Raw genomic sequence first — 23,482 nt, 5'->3', positions numbered from 1 at the left:
AAATAATAAAATGAATATTCCAAAATTAAAAAAAAAGTAGAAGTACTTTAAAATCGTTTGTTTAAGTTATGGTTGACGATTCCAGATTGTCTCATAAAAAAGATAAAATTCTTGTACGAGATATAGTTTTTTTCTACTCTATGATTCTATGATATCACATTAGACTGTTTGAAGATTCTATTTTTGTATCTTACTTAATTTGATATATATAAAAATTATAATTTATATATAAACAAATTGTACGTATATTTCTTTTACCGAACTCATACGTTCTGTAAAAGAACTTTAAACATTACAATTTTCAAAGATCTCGATTTACAATTGGAAAGAAAGAGTTTCTAAAATTGAAGCCAAAATTAAAATGTATTTTTAAAATTTAATTATTTTAACTCTGATTCCGATGATACAAGATTTATAAAAAATTTTCTTCCTAAAAAAATGTTGAGAAAAATAGTTGCTTTCCACTTTATTCCTTTACTTTAAGTGAACTTAAAGTAAGAAAATAAAGTGTAAAACAACTATTTATTCCCTCTAAATCTTCACTTTAATTTAATTTAGGAAAAACAATTATTATCTTAAGTAAAACTTAAGATCTATGTAATGATTGCAAGTTATCTATAATTAGTCTTTCTTCTGGTTTTATTGTGTGTCATAACTAAATTTAAATAAAGTATATTTAAGGTATTGCGGAAAAGATTCCCAAACATTGTTTCCGGAAAAAAAAAATCTCAACATCAGTTCAAAACTGTTCAAAACAGTTTTTATTAAACACAGATTTTGATTTATATTATTATAAGTCATTCTTTTAAAAATACATCAGATATATAATTTAAAAACTCAAAAATAAGGTAATTATTCCTTGTAATCATTTAAATATATATATATATATATATATATATATATATATATATATATATATATATATATATATATATATATATACATATATATATATATATATATATATATATATATATATATATATATATATATATATATATATATAAAGTTATTATATATTCACTTTTACTTTTACCCAATCTATTTATGATATTATGTATTAAACGATATCTTACTTTATCTTTTATATATTTTTATATAAATTTTATTAAACTTATATAAAGTTTTATATATTCACTCTTTCTTTTACCCAATCTATTTATGATAATATGTAATAAACGATATTTTACTTTATTTTTTATATATTTTTTGTAAACATTCATTCAATTTTTCTTTTATACTATATATTCTTGAAACAACTTTGTAAAAATTATAAATTGTAACACGGTGCTTGGCGATAAAGCAAATCAATGCCTTCTTCTTGCTCCGGCCATTAACTTAATTGTAAATGTATGGAAACAGTTATATTTATTATTACGGCAAAATATGTTTACGTAAAACAATTGAGTAACTTTACGTGAAAAAAGTTTGTGCAAAACTGTTAAAGTTTTTAGTAACGTAGAACTGACCAATTACTGAGCAATTGCTTTTTTTTATTCACCCGGCCTGTTATCAATAGATTCATCGGAGAGCATTTATTATTATTATTATTATTATTATTATTATTATTATTATTGTTATTATTATTATTATTATTATTGTTATTATTATTATTATTATTATTATTATTATTATTATTATTATTATTATTATTATTATTATTATTATAGTAATATTTTACAATAGAAGTTTAACTTCTATGAGCCAAGTGTCTTAAGACAACCGGCTATAGTAGACCAACTCGGAAGAGAACGAGTCCATTTGTCATAATTGTTTTTAAGCTCATTGATCGAATTAGTGGCAACTATTGAAACAGGCAAAGCATTCCATGTTGGCACTACTCGATTTTTGAAGATATTGTGTCTTTGACTGTTTTTGGTAACTTCTCGTTCAATTTTATGCTTTGCGCTACAAAGACTACCTGCAGGACCAACACATGTGAAAAAAGTCGATCATCTACATTCTTGATGCCAGTTGACTTTGTTAAAGTTTTTATAAATTTTAAATAAACAATCAAAAGCTTTAGCAAAGTCTAGCAAAATAAGGAATGCTGCACAATCATCACTTAAAGCTTCAGTAATTATATCCACCACTTCAAGAAGATTTGTAATGCACGATCTATATCTGACAAAACCATGTTGATGCCAAGATAACAAATTATGTTTTACTAGGTGTCCAATCATGACATCACGCATTATTCTTTTTATTATTTTCCAACTGCAGAGGTGATGGAAATAGGCCTGTAATTTCCAGAATCAGTTAGCTGACCTTTTTTAAATATGGGCGTTATATTAGCGAGTGTCCAACCTGATGGCACATTGCCAGAATTAAAGGACTTGATAAATATTAGAGAAAGAGGCACACTGAACTCTTTAGAACAAGTTTTGAGCACTCGAGGATGAATTCCATCATTACTGGCGGCTTTGAAAATGTCAAGTGCAGATAAATGTTTTTCAATATTGCAACAATTAAAAAAAGAGCTCGAAGCTGGAGAACAAACAGCTTCAGTTCTTCGAGGAAAAATAGGGGATTGAGAGTGAGTTATAGGTAATGAAAACGCTTTAAAAAATTGGTAATTTAGACAGTCCGCTATAGACTTTTTATCGAATAACTGTGTTCCATTGTGGTCAAAGAGAGATCGAATGACACTTTTACAAGACTTTTAGGTGTTTACATAAGAGTGGAGCTTTTTTGGGCAAGATTTACAAGCAAAGATGATTTCACTCTCAAACTTTAATACCGCATCAGCCACAAGTTTTTTGACCAGACAATTTTTTTATTATACAAAACTCGAATACTGTCTTTAAATGTACTAAAAGCGCAACGTAACTTCATAAATAGTCTAAATTTTTCTTTTGTCGCAGCTTTAATTGAAGAATTAAAACATTTTGGATCACTCTTCTTTAAACTAAATGACACATTGAAGTTTTAGTCGATAATTTAAGTATTCTTTAATCCCATAGGAGTGAATTGTGAAAATAGTTTATCTGAGTACATCCAAGTCGAGGACCGATTGTAACATAATAAATACGATCAGGGTCATCTGATAGCACTAGGTCAAGCGTATTATTGATAAAAGTTGGTTCAGTGACAAACTGTGATAGGAAACAATCATTGATAGTATCTAAAAAAAGTTGACTTAATTGTTTTCCACTTTTACATTGGCCACCCAAATCACTCCACCTGATATCACTATGATTAAAATTACCAACAATTAGAACACTTGAAATTTCCCACCATCAATTAGAGCAACTCACATTTGATTGACTTATTAATTAGTAAATTAGACTCATTTCGAGTAAACGGATGACGATAAATACATCCAATTAACAAAATATCACTTCCAATTGAAATTTAACACCATATTTGCTCACTCATTTGTTTATCACTGAACTCGCATTCAAATGAAGGTATATCTTTTCTAACATATATGGCCACACTACCTCCATTTAAAGCGTTCTCCTCCTGGTTTGGTTGGAGATGACGGCTTAGTATAACGAAGATATTTTCTACACAGTTTTTATAACTAAAATGTATAATTTAAAAACTTTTTTGCTTATATTTAATTGAAAATTGTAAGATATTGAAGGTCTTGTAAAATATTAAAGGTACGTCTGAAATATTTATTTAGCGTTAAATTTGACTATTTTTCTTTTAAAGGATTCTAAAAACTCATTTTTAACAACTTGTAGTTTTAGAGTAAAATTGTTGCAATAAACAACCTGTTGTGAAAAAAATGACGTTATTAACACTTTTTAAAGGTACGGGGAAAATACGAACATAAATCACGTCCTTTGATCCTTTCATAGGGACCAAAAAGTCATCAAAATATTGCGTGCCAAAAGTAACGTAAGAAACACATCCCATAAGTCATGTTTTTTGGTAATCTCATAGAGACCGAAAAGTCACCTAAATGTAACGTGCCAAAAATAACGTGAAACAAACGTTTTTGTTACGTCGCTGTGTCTGCTGGGATATAGATACAAAGAAGGTAATGTTAAAGTACAAAGAATAAGAAATAAAGTCAAAAGAACGGATCCCCTAAGAAGACAATCAGGTCTTGTCACAATAAACCGGTTTATTTATTTTTTTCTTGATATGTTTTCATCCATCAAAATAATCAAGCGAACAATGATTTCTATAAAATTCTAAATAAATATCACGTCTTAAATTGTCAATAGTTTAAATATAGGATGCGGATAAAAACGTCCATAATTTTCAAAATAAATATATCGTCTTACGCCCACTCAATTATATTTGTCGTTATTTTTAGTTTATACATTGTCATATAAAATATGCAAATACTATATGGGGAAGCACTCATAGAACAAAGCTAAAATCTCTTCATCAGAAACACGCCGCATAGTGGGGCAGAAATGCTTTAAACTGGACATTTGACGAAAATGAAAAAAAATTGTTACGAAACGTTTTTGGTGGTAATGCATAAAAGAGTTTCTAGTCCATCTTATCCACGTGTTTTTTTTTAGGGTAGGTCTGACCTTCAAACCTGAAGAACACATAGTCTTGCTCAATTTTTTTGTTTAAAAAATGACTCTGAGTACTACTTTGTTTTTATAGTGTTAAAGCTAAAGTTTGTTATAAGTTCCAAATTTTTTTCAGGAATTCTTCAATTTTAGGTTTGCTGCATTCTTTTGGTGATGAAAAAATAATTTTAAAGTGCTTAAAATATACATTAATAGATCTTTAAAAAAAGTGTATTTAAAATATTTTATTTCATGGGCTACTTTATTTGAATAAAGTAGGCCATGTTTATTTTTATTTATTTATTTTTTATAAATGCGTTTTTTGTCCTCACTTAGATACAATTTCAAATTTTTTTATAAAATTGGTGATGATTACAGATTGTAAAACTTCTTTTTTTTTTTTGCACCTATTGAGCTCTTTGTGGAAATGTGTCAGTTACTAATGACGTTTTTCTTTTTTTTTAAGATTTATTTCGAGCAAATTTATTTCGCACAAAACTTATCAAGTTTTTGAGTAACTTTTTTTGAGGGACATTTTACATTAAATTCGAATTGCTGTAATTTATTTTAGTGAATCGATTAAAATACGTTTCAATATTATTTATTCGTGCAAGCTTTTCATTTTTTTCTTATTTATATTATTACTTACCGGTTTTTTTAAAAACTTTACTCGAAATTACTCGAAAATACAATAAAAAACATCTGACAATTGTAACTAAATGTTAAAAAACTTTCGAGTAACTTTTCCTAAGTCTAACAAGTGTCTTTAAAATAATTATTTAACTTAAAAATCCAAAGTAAAAAAAAAATAAATAATAATTTTGTCTAATTTTAAAGCTATTCTGCCTCACTGTGCGCCGCTCGCGTAAAAAGTTTTAAAAATTGTCTTTTTCACACAAAATAACTTTTTAAAGAAATGAATATTTTAAGTTTGTTAAGAAATTGTTCTTAAAAGAAAAAATGGCGCATTAGGTGTTTGACAGCAGCCTAAATAAAAAATTTTCAAAATTTTTATTCATTATTAAATTATTATTAGTCGTTTGATATTTTTATTATAAAAACAACTTTTATCATATCATCAAACAACTAAATATCTTTAATATTTATGAGCTACAAAGTAATGCTTTGTAAATGCTTTGTAAAAAAAAGTTGTCACCAAATGTATTAAAAAACCTATAATATGTTTATAAAGTTTGAAGTCTAAGTGTTATCTAGCTATTAATATCAATCTGCCATTTTTTCCAAAAAGAGGAAAAGACCAGTTTATTATTTCTTTATTTCATTATTTATACAGATTTCCTTATTTCTGGAACAAAGATAAAAAACAACGATGAAAATGATAAGATGAAATTAAGATGAAAAACGACGGAATTAAGATTAAGAAGATATACCGATAAAATTAAATTAAGAAGAAGATATACCGAAGAAGATATACCAGAATAGTGATTTAGACGACGAACGAGAATGCCCGACGAAATAATCAAAGATCAGGAATTTCAAAACCGAATCGAAAAATATAAAATAACCACGTTTAACATTATTATGGGTACCACAATTAATACTATAGAAGATCGTTTTAAAATTCATGGAAAATTATATGCAGACATGGCAATATTAGACCCTAAAATTTTTACCTGCAATAAGTGTTCAGAAAACAGTTTAGAATTTAGCTCAGTAAGTTACTAGTAAAATATCATAAAACAGCTACAGTATCAAATTTTAGGGAGAAATTTAATTTTAAATTTAGGCTAAATGAAATCACTTTAAAATATTTATGCCAGAAATATATAACACCGATGAATTAACTGATTCAGATTCATAAATAATGAGTGAATTATGCTTTAAAAACAAAAAGATTTGCAAAAATTGTATTTATTGCTGTTTTAATTTCTTGGCTAAGTATAATTTGTATAGCAAAGTATACAGCAATGTTTAATTTGCATATAAATTTATTTTAACATCAAAATTTAACGCAAAATTTGCCAGTCCGCTACTGTTCATATTATTCTAATGTTCACATTATTGCTCGAGACTGCCTTAATTAAACGTAATTTTTTTTTTTTATACATATAGTTTAAAATGTACATTAAAAAATAAAATGCTTTATTAGAAACAAGTTAGAAAGATGTTATATATATGATTATAAAAACTGCTTTTGTTTACTCATGTAATTCTTTATTCTTTAAACTCATCTCATGTTATTTCATGTTACTTTATAAAGTTTCTGTTTACTTTTTACTAACTTTTTAAAATTATTGTTTATTTCAATCACGGGTTCCTTTATAAATCTTATGTTACTTTATTAAATTTCTGTTTACTTTTTACTAACAATTTTAAAATTAATGTTTATTTCAACCTCACGCAACTAGTTATCAAACAATTATAATGTTTGATAAAATTTATTATGATGGATAATTTAAACAAAATCACAATATATGATCAAGACATTTACTGTGGTTAACTTAAAAACCTAAAGTAAGAGATTAACTTAAATACTTAATGTAAGAGGGGAAGAGACTTGAAAAATTTATAGATACATATTTATAAAAGTTTATATCTTTTTAAAATAAGCCATTTTGTTCAGATGTTTTCCAACTGAATTCCATGCAATAAAAGTTGAGTATTCACTGATTGTCTTTTTTGATACATCTTTATCGCAAAGATTCTCAACTAAAAGTTGAAAGTTAGAGGTTGAAATATATTCACTTGTACCAAGAATTGCATTTAATTTCTCAAAAAAACTAAACTTGTAGAACTCACAATTATTATGCCAACAATGAACATGTGGGCTGTTCCATATGCTAGTATTAGAACATGAAGATGTATCTAAATGATCTTTGTTCAAAACGGAAAAATCGTCAATCCAATGGTTGAGTGAAACTTCAGCGCCGTACAATAAAGAGACTGGTCTCCACCACAGGGGCCAAACACCATTTTTATGTTTTTTTAGTATGAGATTTCGTAATCCAAGCAAGTTGGGATTAAATTCATTTAAGTATATTAAAGCTGTATTTTCTATAACCTTTTTTGCTAAGTTGATAAATAGCTTTGGTTCCCCAAACCATGTTGATCCAACATCATGAACCCCCTTATGCGTCATATTCAACTTTAGTGATATTTGTTTTAGCCTTTTACGAGTAAAATAAACACTGTAACCCCCTCTTCCTACCACCAAATCTTTTTTAACTTTCCATGTGTACAATGCTGGGGTTAGAAACACATCGTAGTCGGTGCGCATAATGTATTTATACGGCTTTAAAATTTTGTATATGTCGGTTCGATTAAACATTATAAAGGAGTTAATTGCATCATACCCAATATCAATCTCATAATCTTGTCTAATATACCAGCAACGTTCGTCATTATCTTTTTTATCTAATAGTGCATTATATTTTTGACAAACGGTTCCTAGTGTAACTATATTATCGACATGCGTAAATGCTATAAGATTGACATGGTTTACTAAACGACGCGTTTTACTAAATTCATTTTTTTGATTACTTATATACCTCCAGGAGCCATACAACATAGTTAAAAAGGTTTGTACTTTGCTTTGTGACGGAGGTATGTAAAAAACAACAGCGAGTCGGTAAATCTTGTTTGTAGTTACATTTTCAGTTGTACTTTTTTTATAGGTGAATGTTCCACTCGTACTTTTTTTATAAAAAGATGTTTCAAGCAAGTTGTTAGGTTGAACTATAATATAAATAAATTAATAACAAACTGCAAAACACAAAAGTAAATAAATAAAGAAAACCTAAAATAAAACAACATTTCTAACGTTTTATGTAGTTAATGAATGTCCAAGTGATTAATGCTATAAAACAAACAAGCAACAAAATGCGTATAAAGAATCTCATTGCAGTCACTTTACGTTCAAAAGAGCTGTAAAACTAGTGAATAGAATATATATGACGTAATATATTCAGAAACAGATTAAAACGGATTTCTTTTTTCAATTAGTTCCACAAATTTAATAATATATTGCTTCTAATTGAGAAGAATGGCCTCAATGAGAGCATCTTAAAAAAAAGCAACTTAAAAAAGATTTAACATACTTTATTAGTTAATAAGCATTTACACATAATTCTAGTATGTTTTCATATATTTTAAATTTATATTATATGTTCTTTAACTACATTTATAATACTGTTTTATTATATTATATGTTAATAATGTGTAACTAAACAAAAATGTTTATTTTAGAGTAATATTATAAAAACTTATGAACAATTTACACTTTTTTTTTTGCAACTTTTAAAAAACAAATTAAAATTAACGTTAGTAAATTAAAGTAACAAAATTTTGATTGTGAATCAGAAGTACAATTTAATGTCTTAAACTAAAACGTAAAATAAATTAGTATATAAGTAAATCTTACTATGAAGCAAATATTTAAGTATAATGAAAGAGTTTTTGAGATTTGAAAAAGTAAAAGATCAAATCAAAAAAGATTTTAAAAATAAGAAATCAAAATAAAAATGCAGTGAGATTATTTGGTGCTAGCAATTAAATTTTATGACAACTGGCTGAAATTTTTTACTTATGATTAAATGTACGCTGCTTTTGACGTTTCTCTCTCCCTCCCCCTCCCTCCCTCTTAATATAACAGGTTGTAACTCTTTCACTCACACAAACAAATCGAAATTTCAAATTTTTATTGTATTACATAATTAACCTTACATTGCGATCCTGTATAAAATGTTGTGTAAGTGGATTTTTTACATTTGTATAAAACATATTTTTTTTATTGTTATATTAGATGATATGCAATAAAGCTGCGCTTATTTAAAAAACCCGCTTGAAAAGTGTTGCTTAATTGCAATCGGTATAAGAGATTTATAAAATGGTTTGTTTTTCTATTGCATGCATAACTTCGATAGATTTAATGCCCTGTAATCAGTGTCGTTTAAATAAAAGACAATGAGTACAACGTATCAAAATAAACCTTTAAAGTTTTTGCTTGCAATTTTTTTTGCCTTCACAGCAGCACCTTTTGGAGTAGCAGGACTACTTCTTTTGCTTTATTAAGTTTATGTATGAATTTTTTTTTTAAAAACCATCCGTAGCTTATTAGGACTAATTACCTGAGCACATTAATAGCATAAGTATCTCTATCATGACATATATGCGCAACAAATTTTTTCCGGTGTTTTGATGTTTTTAGAAATTTTAAGATTTTTTAAAGATTCCCTTTCGTTTGTTATAGTATATAATATCTTTATATATGTTGTGTATGTCTATTGTTGATGTGTAATATCTATTGACCTGCAAAAATGTTTTACTTTATATTTTGAAAATCGAAAAAAAACTTTTAAAAAGAGTGCAAGCTTAAGGATTTGAACCATTACAATTAGGGCTAGCAAAACCGGTAAACCAATTTACCGTTTTACCGGTAAATTGGTTAAAAATTATGTTTAAATTTACCGGTAATTTTCAAATAATTTACCGGTAATTCGGTAAAATTTTATGGAAATTCTGAATAAATATTAGTAGCATTTTTTTCTAACTAAAAAGAAAAATTGTACAAAAAAGCTAACTTTTTTACACATTATAAAAAAACAGTTGAAATCGCAAAAAATTAAGAACTTTATAATGGAGAAGAATTTTGTTTTCTTACAATATTACAATATGCATTCCTTAAAAGAAAATACAGCCTACTTGATCGATTTTTATTAAATTTTCGTTTTTTAATAGAGAAAGAAAAATATTTACATACAATTAGGATTTGTTTATGTAGTTTTTTATAATTACATTCAGTTTATTTTGTGCTCGCGTCCCGTCTGGTTACAGTTACAGATGACATTTTATTTAATTTAAATAGTGCGTTAGTGAGTTTTTTTTAAATTATTTGGTTTTTTGCACTAAATGATAAAATTATTAAGTATCATTAAAAAAAATTGAAAATAAACACAAAACATAACTTTGAAAATAAAGCGAATATTCTATATTTTTATTGTGTTGAGTAAGTATTTCACAAAAAGTCTTTAAAATTATATTATAGAATATATTTGTATTGTGTTCCTAAATTTACATATTGAATTTTTTTAAAAAAAATAACCTTATCTATGATGTCTACTGGATCCGGACAAAATCAATTGTGGAATCATTTTCTACGTACGAAAGCTGGCGATTCAGCTATATGCAATGTATGGAAAAAAATATATAATGCTCTGGCAGCAGCATAAGTGGTTTGCACAATCACCTTATCAGAAAACATAAAATTAATCTGCTAAAAAGAGTTCAACATGATGATGCAGAAGCTAGCTGTTCTAATATCAATACCACAACTTCCGTTACGAATGATACAAATTCTAGATCAAAAATTTCTGATTATTTTAATATCATTAAAACGATTGATGACTCATTTCCAGCTGTTTTAGTATGACTGACAGCACGAGATTGTTTATCATTTAAAAAGATTTGCACATCATACGATCTTCATCAATTATTTAAATCCAAAGGATATGATTACCCAAAGTCTCCAAAAACAATTAAGAAAATGGTGTTGCAGTACGGTCACAAAATCCGAAAACAAATCGTTTCAGAATTATCAGAAAGAATAGCTCGTGGTGAATTATTCAGCTTGACTTTCGATGAATGGACATCTCTCAAAAATTGAAGGTTTATGAATGTGAATGTCCACTCGTATGATAATGTATTTTGGAATCTCGGATTGGTTAGGATTAAAGGATCGATGCCTGCTGAAAAATGTATAACGTATCTTCAAAATACAATTAAAAAATTTAGTATTGCGATAGAAAATATAATTTCCATTACTACGGAAGGGGCCGCCGTAATGAAAAAAGTAGGCAGATTACTGGACATAAATCATCAACTTGTTTAGCCCACGGCATCCAGTTATCAGTAATTAAGGTGCTGTATCAAAGATCTGTTTCGGATAATATTTCCATAGAAAATTAAGAAGGGGCTATTACTGAATTTGAACATGGTGAAGATGAAGAGAACGACGTAATGGAAGATATTGGGTTTTTTGACGTTATTGAGGATACATCAACTACTGATTCATCAATTCAACATGAAAGTATAGGTCCAATAATAACAAAAATTCCAAAAATTGTTGTCATGTTCCGTAGATCACCAACAAAAAATGACATCCTCCAAAAACATGTTAAGGATGAATTTAAAAAAGAGCTTACGCTAATCCTTGACACAAAAACACGGTGGAGCAGTATGTTGATAATGTTGGAAAGAATTTATGAGATTAAAAATTGTGTTCGTAAGAGTCTAATCGATATCAAATCCGATATAGATTTATCAGAAAATGATCTCAATGTTGTATCAAATATAATAATGACTTTGCAACCTGTTAAAGTAGCTGTGGAAGCTCTCTATTCAAGGGACACAAATCTATATGTTGCAGATTTGACAATTAGGTTCATGTTGGATGAACTAAGTAACCAAAATAATTTCTTAAGTAATGAATTGAAACAAGATTTTATATTTCGAATAAGTGAGAGAAGAACCGTATATTCTGATATATATTCATATCTTCATGAACCATGTCCACGTACAGCTTTAAATAATGAAAATAATTATGGCGTGTTTAATACAACAAGTAAATTGGTTATGGAAAAAAATATTGTAGAAATCATTTAACAATTTTTAAAAAACGATTCCGAAACTACTGAAGCTGAAGTTGTGCAAGTGTATGAAACTGAATCAACTAGTGAATCTACGGTTTTATCAGCAGTAGCGACATCAAGTCAAGCAATGTCAATGAAGGAAAAACTTGATTTAGTAATTAAAAAAAAATGATAACTATTGCTCACGAAGAGATTAGTGATCCGAAGACAACATCCGGTCTTTTAAATATAGTCAGGAAAGAAATGGCGTATTTAAAGGAACAAAATATTAAAGGAAAATATTTAAACAAACTCCAAAAGTATATTTCAGCAGTTCGCCCAACCAGTTTAGAGTCGGAAAGAGCTTTTTCTGCAGCAGGTTTAATTGGCACGAGGAACAGAACAAGTTTAAACGACGAAACAATAAATGTAATGTGTTTTTTAAGAGCTTACTTCAATAAACAATTTAGCTCCTTGAAAAGAATTGACTATATTAATTATTTTTATTTTAAAAATGAAGTTTTCTTTATGTTTTTGTTTGTTTATGTTTACGCTAAAATACAAAAATGTTAATGTATAATAAATAACTTAATTATATTTTATTATATAAAAAAAATCTTTTTGATTGTTTAATTTATTTATTTTTAACTAGGATGGACCTGTAAACTGATGCTGTTTTACTAATATATTCATTTGTTATGCTTTTTGTTGTTTTCAGTGTTTAGATTATTACTATTTAAGCTTTAGAAAAAAAACCGGTAATAATTTTTTTTTTTTTATCGAATTACCGGTTTTTTAAAATGTCGGTAAATTTACTAGCAATAATTACAATGCACTTCAGAAACGCTGCGAGCTAACCACTAAGACATATTAATCGATAAATGTTTTAAAACCATTTAATAAACAAAACATTTTATAAAACAGCAAACAATTGCTAGAAATCAAAATTAAGATGTTGCGGCAATATATAAAAAACTTTAAATAATTTTGAAGATTACAAAAGATTACATAACTAAAAGTTTACAAAAGTTAGATAATTGCATACACTTATGTTCACATTTTCTTATAAGAAAAAGAGCTGCGACTCTTTCTCGTTATAAACTCGGGTGTAATGACTGCCATGAGTTCCGTGTCAAACACGCACAAATGAATAACGGCAGCAGCATTAAGTTCAATATAATATTATTATAGGAAGGATAGGATAGGATGAAAACCATTGTTTTAGAGCAAATATATTCAGCCTCTGAAATTTAGTAAATACACGGACAAGGGTAGGGTGGGATAATATGAATAGAATTTCAGGTATTATTATTTTTGTTATGAAATATTTTTTCATTTAGTTGCTTTAGGTTTGTAAAATACAAAAAGTCTACCTCCCTATCAAACTACGTCTGGGATTTAAAAAATAATTTTAAAGAAACCCCTATACTAACATGGTCTATTCTAAAGTCTGTACCCCTCTACTCAAATATTTCCAAAAGGTGTCCACTATGTCTGCATGAGAAGTTTGCTGTTATAACGTACCCAAAACCTGAGGAACTGCTAAATAAAAGAACCAAGATTATATCAAAGTGCCAATCATGAAAATAAATTCTTAATAGAAAATTACAAACGTTCTTAAAGAACAAAGCAATAATAAATTGGTAAAAACACTTATCTAAATTTCTGCTCCAAGAAGCTTAACCTGATGAACTTGCTGAATGAATCTGCTTTATAACCTGCATATGGATTTGCATCTATAATAAGTTTATAAGATTTGCTACCTCAATTACCTCAATACTCTGTATTAGATAAATTGTACTTTAAAGGAGAACAAGTTAGATTTCTTTGCTCAAGAACTAGCAGCACGATTAATTGGGCATGTATGAGACGCAAGTTGTTGATTGTACTCTGAGGATTCTTTTAAGACTATCAATGTCTGCAAGACTAACAACTTTCTGATAAAGTTTGTGTGTCTGTGCATTTATTGTTAGAATTTAATGGTAGGTCTTCGCAACTGGAGGACGTATTTATGTAATGGTAAAAAAAAGAATAAAGAATAACAGATGCTTATATATAATATATTTTTTTACAAACATTATAAAATTTTATATTAGTTGAGCTCACTAACAACAAATTTGATTAATTTTTGTTTTGTGTGTATTAGCCCACATTATTTTGTGTGTATTAGCCCACATTATATTAGCATAAATGAGATGATTATAAACTAGGCTAAAGTAAAAAAAAATTTTCAACTAAAATCAAGAAATAAGATTTTAATAAAATACCTGTTGTAGATAATATATTTTTGATTCAATATGCCCAGTATAAATTCTCCATGATAAATTTTCGTTTATCGGAACATTAAAAACTTTGTATCTTTTTCCGGTTTTATTGTTTTGTTGTTAGTGACTAACTATGGAATTTTTAACAGTAGAGGCATTGGTTGACCTGTTTTATTAAACAAAGTATAGTTGTTTTTTTTCACAGTTTAAAAATTAAAGTTTGTTTGCCATAGATTGAAGTTTTCCATATATTGAAGTTTTCCAGTTTAGTACTGATTGTTCCGAACATTGATTTTAAATTACTACGGTTATAAATCAAAGTTTTGTCATCAGCTTACATTATAGAAGATGCTGTAGATAAAGCCTTTACATATCAATAATATAAATTTAAAAAAAAGTTTAGAAAACTCAGGTAGAAGTGAAATTGGACAGTAATTAGACACATTATTACAATTAGGGCTGTCGAAAATTGTGAAATGCCTGCCCGGGTATCCGTCGAACAAACGAGAGGTACCCGGGTACCCAATATAAACAGCCATTAAAAATTTTAATTCAATGATGTAATTAGAAATGTTCTTTTTTACTTGTTTCTAGATATTGTTTTAACTTAAGTGCCTAGGTTACACAAGTCCCAATTACGGTTTAGAAATTCTTGCGTGTCTACTGTTTCTGGTGCCAAAGATGCACGCCGTCAATTTACCACATACACAGCAGAAACCGTATTCTGATGGCACTAAAATTGCAGAATGTACATGCTCTTGCTAAAGTAGCGTAGTTATATCTTCCATCATAGTTATATCTTCCAGGTTTTAAAAGAGTTTTGTCCGAGAGACAAGTTAATAAACAAGTCGGATAAGTACTTTTTTACTTAAAGGAAAACATTGTATACAGGAGTAATATCAATAATCATTGGGTATTAAAAAGTAGGTATCTGAATTAGAAACTCAAATAACTTTTCGAACGTTATATCGAATGTTCCTAGTAACTTTGATGGTGATAAAGAAATCGTAACTATTGAAATTTTTAACAACAAAATATTCAAGATCTTCTTTCACACACCAAGTTGATATCGTTAAATTATTACACTACAACTAATGGTTTTAAAGTTTAAAAATGAACAAAATGAGTTTTAAACTTATCAAGTGACAGTTACCCGTTGTTTGATAACGCTACCCGGGCAGTATCCATCGGGCGGGTACCTCGGGTGTTTATAGAAAAATGTTTATTAAAATAGAGGTTGACAAAGAAATTGAAATATCTGTTAAAAGCAGACAAAATTAGTGACGGAGAATAAAAAAAATAAAAAATACAGAATTGAAGAAAGGTAAAAAAAAACGATGGCTTTAAGCAAGGATTCATTTGATTCTGATGCTGGTTTCTCAGTATCAATGATACGAGTTAAGACTAGAGATGCGCATTGAGTCAGAAGTTGTAGTTTTCACAGATGAAGAATTTGTCAATGAAACTCACATTCTTTAGTAAAAGCCAAGGTAAACAAATGATGATTATAAAATATAAAGTTGATTGTATTACTTTTGAGAGAAGTAAATTAAAGTTCAATTAGAGTAAAAATATCATTTTTATTTATTCTTTAAATATTAATAAATATTATTAAGAAGGGCCTGGTGGATTATAATATCTGCTCAGTATAGAGTTGGGATCAAACCTCAAACCGCGATCATTGCTGCAATATACAATAAAGCAGGCCTGAATCTTGAGAAACTTCCCTTCTCCAAAAGCTTCATTGAAAGAGATTTAAGAAAGGTGAAGATTTAGGTAAGAATAACCAGTAGAACAAAAAAACTAAAGATAAATTAAGATTTAATTACATTAGTGAATAAAGTAATGAAGATAAATGAAGATTTAGTTGCATAAGTGAAAAAGTTATTTTAATTATTAAGAGACCAGATAAGACAAGGTATAATGAATAGTTTGGTAGGAAAGAAATTTGTTCTGCAAATTTGTCCTGCACTTCAACAGCAAAAAGATTAAAGAGATTAAGGAAAATTGAAAACTGATATTGTTGAAAGAATTTCTATTAGTATTACTTCACCAAATATCGATGACACAAATAATATCCTCCTTCGAGTAGTTCAAGCTGAAAGTTTCTTAGGAGTTGACCAGGCAGACGTAATCTTAAATTTCTTAGATTATTACAAAATTGTTGATCAGATCATTACTATATGTTGTGAAACCAATGCTTCCAACATTGGAGTATTTATTGACGCCATTACCATTCTCACAAATATTCTCAACATCCTCTTTCTCTGGTTTCTCTGAACTAGTAGCTTTCTGAACTGGTAGGTTTCTAACGCTGAAACCTGTTCAAAGGAATATCAGACTGATCAAGAACTTTGTTGAAGGCTACAGGTCAGATGACATAAAACAAAATCTTATACTCGTGGCCAAAGACAACAGAAAGAAACCAAGGAAGAACTTGACTAAGAATCAACTCAAAAATGTTTAAGTTTTTAAACTAGAAATATATATTTTTAAAATACATGTTTTGTTCTTTCCTAAAAGTTGCAAATTTTTAAAAAAAAATGAAGTTTTGCAGATATCTCTTTTAAATGAACAAAATTAGTTTTTTAGTTTTGTTTAGCCTATTTGGACCTTAGAGAATGGGAAAAGCTTTAGAGGTAGTTTTTTTTAGGGACAATGTCCCTAAAAAAAACTAATGTCCAGGTCCTTAATGTTGTACTATCCTTTAAAGTATTATCAGTCTCATTCTGAGTCTCCTCTGGCGCGTTGTATATTTCCTCTTAAGTTACTATTTGAATGTTTCTATTCTGTTTGAACTTTTGGCGCGTTACTAGCGCATCTCTAGTCTCAACTCGTATCATTGAGTCAGGACAAGAAATGGCTTTTGAAAAAAAATATCCGTTTAGGCAAATTTTGGGCAAAAGTACAATTCCATTGACAAACCTTGCACTCCTTTTTCATCTATTAGGCTGGCGTAGATGTAATCTTGTGTTACATTATTTCCTGCCTAGGATAATGAATGCTGGATCTTCTCGAATCTACGCATAGGTTTTTGCTTGTACCCCATTGATTGTACTTCCTAGATCCTAGATAGTAGCATCTAAACTTTTCCTACTATCTCCTAATGAGAAAACAGCTCTATAACTCAGTTTAATGGTTTTGAGTCTGGCTGGAAGTAATGTTTTTTTCCATCTTTCTACTCTTCAGATAAACTATATATAAATTCATTTTTATCGTGAAATAAATAACAACAATATATAAGTATATAATCAAACTTACATATATTAGGCCTTTGATACTACAATTTTATAATTTTGGTAATAAAACTCCGTGTTCAACTGTGTCAAATGTCTTTTAAAGTTCAATAAATACAACCAGGATTTTCTCAACTTTATCAAAAAATTTTATTTTTTAGTTCAATGATATGCATGCTCAGTCTAGCAACTTTTTAGAAAACCACATTAATTATTTTATGACAGTTTGTTTACAGTTTCCCTAACTCTGTGTTAGCTCACAGGGAGATTGATTCCATATACAGCTGTAAAATATCAGAGTATTAACAGCACCATGTTGCAATTGACTGGTGTACCTGTTTTTGCTTTTTATGTGCATTGTCAAAATCACCTAATGAGCTCTTAGTTACGATTTTTGGTTAAATAACAGGACAGAGGCAACAACATAGCTTATTGCATGGGTTGCTATGCTCTATCGGAATGAGTTAAGTTGCCATGCTCTATCAGAATCGGTCAAGTTTTATCTAAGAGCCAAAAGTCAAGTTCTATTTAACTTAAATCTTAATCTAAGTACCCAAAAAACACAAAAAACTATTAACTATTCATTTTATCAACTGAATTGAAACAAGTCACAAAGTTAACTTGTTTAGTTAACTCTGTGACTTGTTTTTCTTACATTCCAAATTACTTAATCAAGGAGTGACTAATAGAGGAATTCTTGATTTGTTTCATGTCTCTGACTCTAGCTTGTTTTCGCTTTTCTTTTTGTTCTCCTTTAGATGATTCCAACAATGAAATGATCTCTATAAATCTTTTATCTCGCGGACTCATCACACTACATACTTCAACTTTAAGCTGACTGGGATTCTCACCAATTTTCTTTGTTACAGACCTTGTACTACTGTCTTTTTGTCTATTTGTTGATAAATGCACTTTCTATGAAACATCCTTGATCCAGGCAGGTACGGAAATTTGTATTCCTTATTGTCGGTCTTAAGACAAGCCTTATTTTGTTCCATAGTTTTCACCTTGTTGTGCAAGTATTATATCTAATTGTTACTCTTTTTTTGTTTGTTTGTCTTTTTCACAAAAACGACTCTCTTCTTCTTCTTAAACTTCTTTTTATTATTGCAAGAAACGTAAAAAGGTGCTATCTGATGCTAAGCTCTAATAACCTCAGTTTACTAAACCTCGTATTTTATCTCAGAAGTTATGTTGTGGAGACTTTTGGAAATCTTTAATAATGTCATTAACAAACGTCAAACATTTTATTTTTAGTTTATGGGTCTGATCTTATTACCTCTCCTAAGGATCAAGCAGAACTATTTGCAATGAATTTTTCCTCTAATCTGATAATTGAATCAAATAAATATACTCTTCCTGTCATTTCAGTTAAACTAGTTAACCCACTGTTTGACATCCAAATCACTCTGGTTTCCATTGTTAAAGTCATTTTTTAATAAAAAAATCTTCTACGGTTTGTAGTCTAGAGAACATTCCTGCTATAGTCATATAAAAGTATTTTCTCTTTAATTCCCTCTAAATCATCATACTTAACTGAATCTTTTTTTCTTGCCTATTAGAAAATAGGATCTATGGCTCCAACTTTTAAAAAACTCTGTAAAACACTCTGACCCCCCCCCCCTTTTTTTTACTCCAAAAGCAACCGTAGCGAGTGGTTAGCGCGCTTGCCTCAGAAACTAGAGATCCGTAGTTCAACGCCACCTCTGGGCAAGTTTTATAAACCGGTAAGAAAGGAGGCGTGAACTACCTGTCGAATACTCTTTCACGGTGCTCAGTGATAAGACCGTAAGAACTTCTTGGGACACCTAAAATAAATATAACAATTAAAAAAATATAAAAAACTATCTTCCGAATGACTAATCGGAAGATTAGTCATTCGGAAGTTTTTTCTCTCTATTACTAGCAGGTTTTTTGAGTCTTGAATCAACAACTTTCTAACTTCTTATCTTGAGTCCAATAACTAAAACTCTGATAATCAATGCGGTTTCGATCTTCTTGTCTTACAGCTAACTATGTAGCTGTAAGATTGTTACTGAAAGATTGTTGTGGTCAATTTTACAGCAATACTGCTAATATGTCGGATTCATATACCGGCTTACAAACTAGAATTAAATAAATAAATCGTAATGCTGAATATATTCCCTGAGCTGGGCATTTGTTTAACTTAATTGAAACTAGTGTTGATTACAACTGTAGTTATGCAGCATTTTTTTTTATTTTCACCTTAATCCGGCTTTGTAGGATCTGATCTATCAACCAAGTTTGAGTCACTCTTCAAACATTTAATATACTGGCTTATTTTTTATTAAAGCATTTAATACAGTACAAGAAAGTATTTGATACCTCATCGTGAGGTATCAATACTCGATACCTCACAAAAAATTAACTTCAAAGTTAAGTGACTATAGTTTGGAGGAAAAAAAAACAGTTAAGTTGAATAGAAACATATTTATCAAATTATTGTTTTCTTTATATGCTAATAATTTTTCCATATCTTTTTACAACTACATAGTTTTTACAAGTTTTAACTATATATACTTTTACTACAAATACATTCAAAATGCTTCAAAAATAATTGAAATTGATATATTTGATGCACAAAGTAGTATTATAAAGTAAAATAGTATTATAATTTATATTTTAAGAATACAAGGTAAGTCCAAGAAGTTATGTAGTCAAGGGAAACTCGCAGAAAACTGTCATCGAGAAACCATTTTTTATATTACTTTTTATTTTTGCTACTTTTAATTTTTCTGGGACAACTCCGTTTTTAATTGAAGATATTAAAAGTAGGCCTTTTTATTGGCAGAAAAAACATTGAGTAAAGTATTGCAAGAAATGTCGTCAATACCTGGAAACTTAGGGTGGAATGCAAGAAGCGAACTTGAGTCAAGTTCGACTTGAACTTGACATTGTAACCAATAGCGGCAGAGTATGGGTTTTCCCCTCAAAAAATACTCTGCCGCTATTGGTTACAATGTAAAGTTCAAGTCGAACTTGACTCAAGTTCGCTTCTTGCATTCCACTTATTGTGACCAAATTCCATTTGGTCACAATCAGTACCCACTAAACCACTAACCACTCCCCCTAACCTTAGCGTAGCGTAATTTTTTTTGATACTATGTTGTATGAATTTTGACTAAAATTAACGAAAGTCATGGTATTTTAACCTAAAGAAAAAAACTCAAACTACGGTCACAGTTTTTTAACAAATCTATATATTAAAAAACTTAAAAACGTCAAAACTTTTTTTTAAACTGTGCAATTTTGATAATTTTTTTCATTTTTAAAATACTGTATTGAGGCTTCATCTTTCCGATTATATATAACGATATAGTATTTGATAAATTTAAAAATTTCATGTCTCATAACTTATATTATATTGTAATATTAGTAATATAAGCGTTATATTAATTACATTTAATATATCAATATATTGTAATATAAGTAAACAGTAAATGTAATTTTAATCGCATAAGTAGCGGATCTCCCATTAGGCTGAGTAGGTTGAAGCGTAGGGCTCCCAAGAGAAAAGGGGCCTCCAATGAGAAAGAGTCCCAACCCCAAACTACAAACTAATATCCGCCTGCGCTGCGCTAAGAAATAAGATAAAAAATAATCCGAATTAACCACCACTGAAAGTATATTAGACAAAAAGTACTTTGTAAATAGCTGCAAGCAGTGCTGTTCTCAGCAAAGAGTAGCAAAACGAAAACGAGGCGTAACAAATAATAAGACAATAAGAGTTTAGTTGAATTTGTATTATTATTCGGAAATATATATTATACAAATGCAAAATACTTTTTAACACCAAAGTTCATTTTGAAGCGATCTAAGCACACCCGTTTTTTTTGTAAACAAAATTATCTTGTATTTCTTTGAAATTTATTTTGAAGGTTTGAGGCTTATAAATATAGTTAAAAATGTCCGGAAGTAAATATTTAAGCGAGAGTCAAAAACAAAAAATAAAAGAACAACAGGTTAAAGCATTATCAAAATTTCTATAATTAACCAGCTTTTTCTAATCTAACGCTGTCAAAGTAGATGAATCATTCAAAGAAATGACAAGTTCGGAAGCGGTAAATAAAACTAACGACGTAGAACTAATTGAAGAGCATGCTGCTGAGGGCAACGTAGATGCAGAATTCCGAGCCAAAAATATTGGTCAGGACAAATACAAGGGCTGCATGAAAGAAGAGATAGAAAAATTGATATTGATATATTATTGATGTAAAAGTAAACTATAGCGGTATACAATATTGGCAAAAGTTAATTAGTTCTGAAATTTTTGCCTAAACTGGTCATCATTGTTTTTCCAAAATAAAAAGGAAATTAGTTTATATCCAGAACCTAAGCTAAGTTATAAAGATCAAAGTAGATTTTTTCGTAACAGTTTTTTTAGTAAATTTATGAAAAACTGTCAAACAGTTGCTTATTCAAGAAACATGGCAACGTTGGCGTCTGACGGTTGAAAAGATATTGTAAAGATTGGAAAAACATTAGATAAATTCTTGTATTCCATGAAAAATCTGATGATCATAAGAAAGCCATTATGATCTACGTCACACGAAAATCGAATAAGAGAACTATAGATATAGAATTAAAAGAACAGGCTACTAAAATTTCAAAATATTATTACAATGTTTTAAAACGGGTAGAAGCAGCAATAAATATTTTGCTTGAAAGAGGTTTGCAATAAGTAAGGCTCCTCACACAATGAAAATTTTATGGCCTTCATGGAACTGATTTCAGAATTTGATCCTTTCTTAAAAGAACATCTAACAAAGTGTCAAACTGGGGCGATGAAATCTACTACTTACTTATCCGAAACTGTTTATGAAGAGATGTATGTGAAGCTCATGGGAAAAAATTTTTAAAACGATTTATTGAACAAATTAACGATTTCAATACAAAATATTATACCCTTATTGTAAATTCCACGCAAGACATACTAGCAAGAGTATTAAGATACTGATATAAAGGAAAATTATTTTTCTAAATATGTATCAGTTAAGTGCAGAAGAGAACAATTTTTTTGAATTTGTTGTTGTTAGTGTTGTTACGACTATTAAATAATTCGACTGTCGACTAAATCAACTAATTTTTTTTTTAAAGTTGACTAAAATCGACTAATACATTTTTAAAATCGACTAATTCGACTAAAAGTTGATTAAGTCAAAGTATGGGAATAATTTATTTTCTTGAAATAAATTCTAACAAAAATAATAATTTTATATATATTCGCTTTCAATTTTTTATATCAAATCATTTAAATAATAATGCAGGGGAGTAGGGCTACTCCGACAACGGGACAACTGATTTTCAGACCCCAATGCTTTAGGGACCGCCTTAAATACTTGCTATATATTAAAAAAGTCATTAAAATCATATTTGCAATGTAATTATATAGATTAATGACACTTAGATTTTAGAGCTTCATAACTTATTATTGCGCCAGGGCTCCAAGCAAGCTTGCAACGGCCCTATATGAAAGTATTTATGAAAATCAACACCAACGAGTAAACAAAAAAAAAGTTATAAAAGTACATACTATAGTTGTTAAATGAACAAACAAAAACTAAAGGTTGAAAAGTCGAATAAAAAGATAAAAAGATTTTAATATTTTTAATTGAATAAATCGACTTTTAGTCGATTTATTCAATTAGTAGGAAGTCCATAGCCGATTTATTCGACTACTCGACTTTTCAAATTCGACTAGTTTAGACTTTCGACTGGTCGAGTTTTAGTCGATTTAGTCGAAGTCGATAACAACACTAGCTGTTGTAATTACTTATAATTATGATAAAGTCTTTATGTAAATATTATTTTTTTAGTTTTAATAGAATTTGATTTTTAAGTCTGTTGTTTCATTTGTTCACAAAACATCAGGTTATTTCAGATTTAGAAAA

At 28.7% G+C, this 23,482-nt stretch overlaps 1 protein-coding gene across 1 annotated transcript; it reads right to left on the bottom strand.

Annotated features, from left to right (window-relative positions):
* Window positions 1-7,022: 7,022 nt before the first annotated feature.
* Window positions 7,023-8,390, bottom strand: LOC105846905 (uncharacterized). The gene is made up of 2 exons (XM_065788354.1): window positions 8,266-8,390; window positions 7,023-8,180 (listed from the first exon to the last, which is right to left on the bottom strand). The coding sequence occupies exons 1-2, from the start codon at window positions 8,342-8,344 to the stop codon at window positions 7,036-7,038; spliced, it is 1,224 nt and encodes a 407-aa protein (XP_065644426.1). The 5' UTR covers window positions 8,345-8,390; the 3' UTR covers window positions 7,023-7,035.
* Window positions 8,391-23,482: the final 15,092 nt, after the last annotated feature.

The sequence above is a fragment of the Hydra vulgaris genome, chromosome 01 (assembly GCF_038396675.1).
Source record: "Hydra vulgaris chromosome 01, alternate assembly HydraT2T_AEP".
Classification (NCBI taxonomy): Eukaryota; Metazoa; Cnidaria; class Hydrozoa; order Anthoathecata; family Hydridae; genus Hydra; species Hydra vulgaris.
The sequence above is the reverse complement of the archived record's forward strand: the minus strand, read 5'-3'. Positions and strand labels throughout refer to the sequence as shown.

What these genes read in the sequence shown, in the direction of transcription:
- LOC105846905 (XM_065788354.1), bottom strand. Translation starts at nt 8,344, where the DNA reads ATGAGATTCTTTATACGCATTTTGTTGCTTGTTTGTTTTATAGCATTA. An exon ending in ATTCATTAACTACATAAAAC is followed by an intron (nt 8,181 to 8,265) that starts GTTAGAAATGTT and finishes TTTATATTATAG; the next exon opens with TTCAACCTAACAACTTGCTT.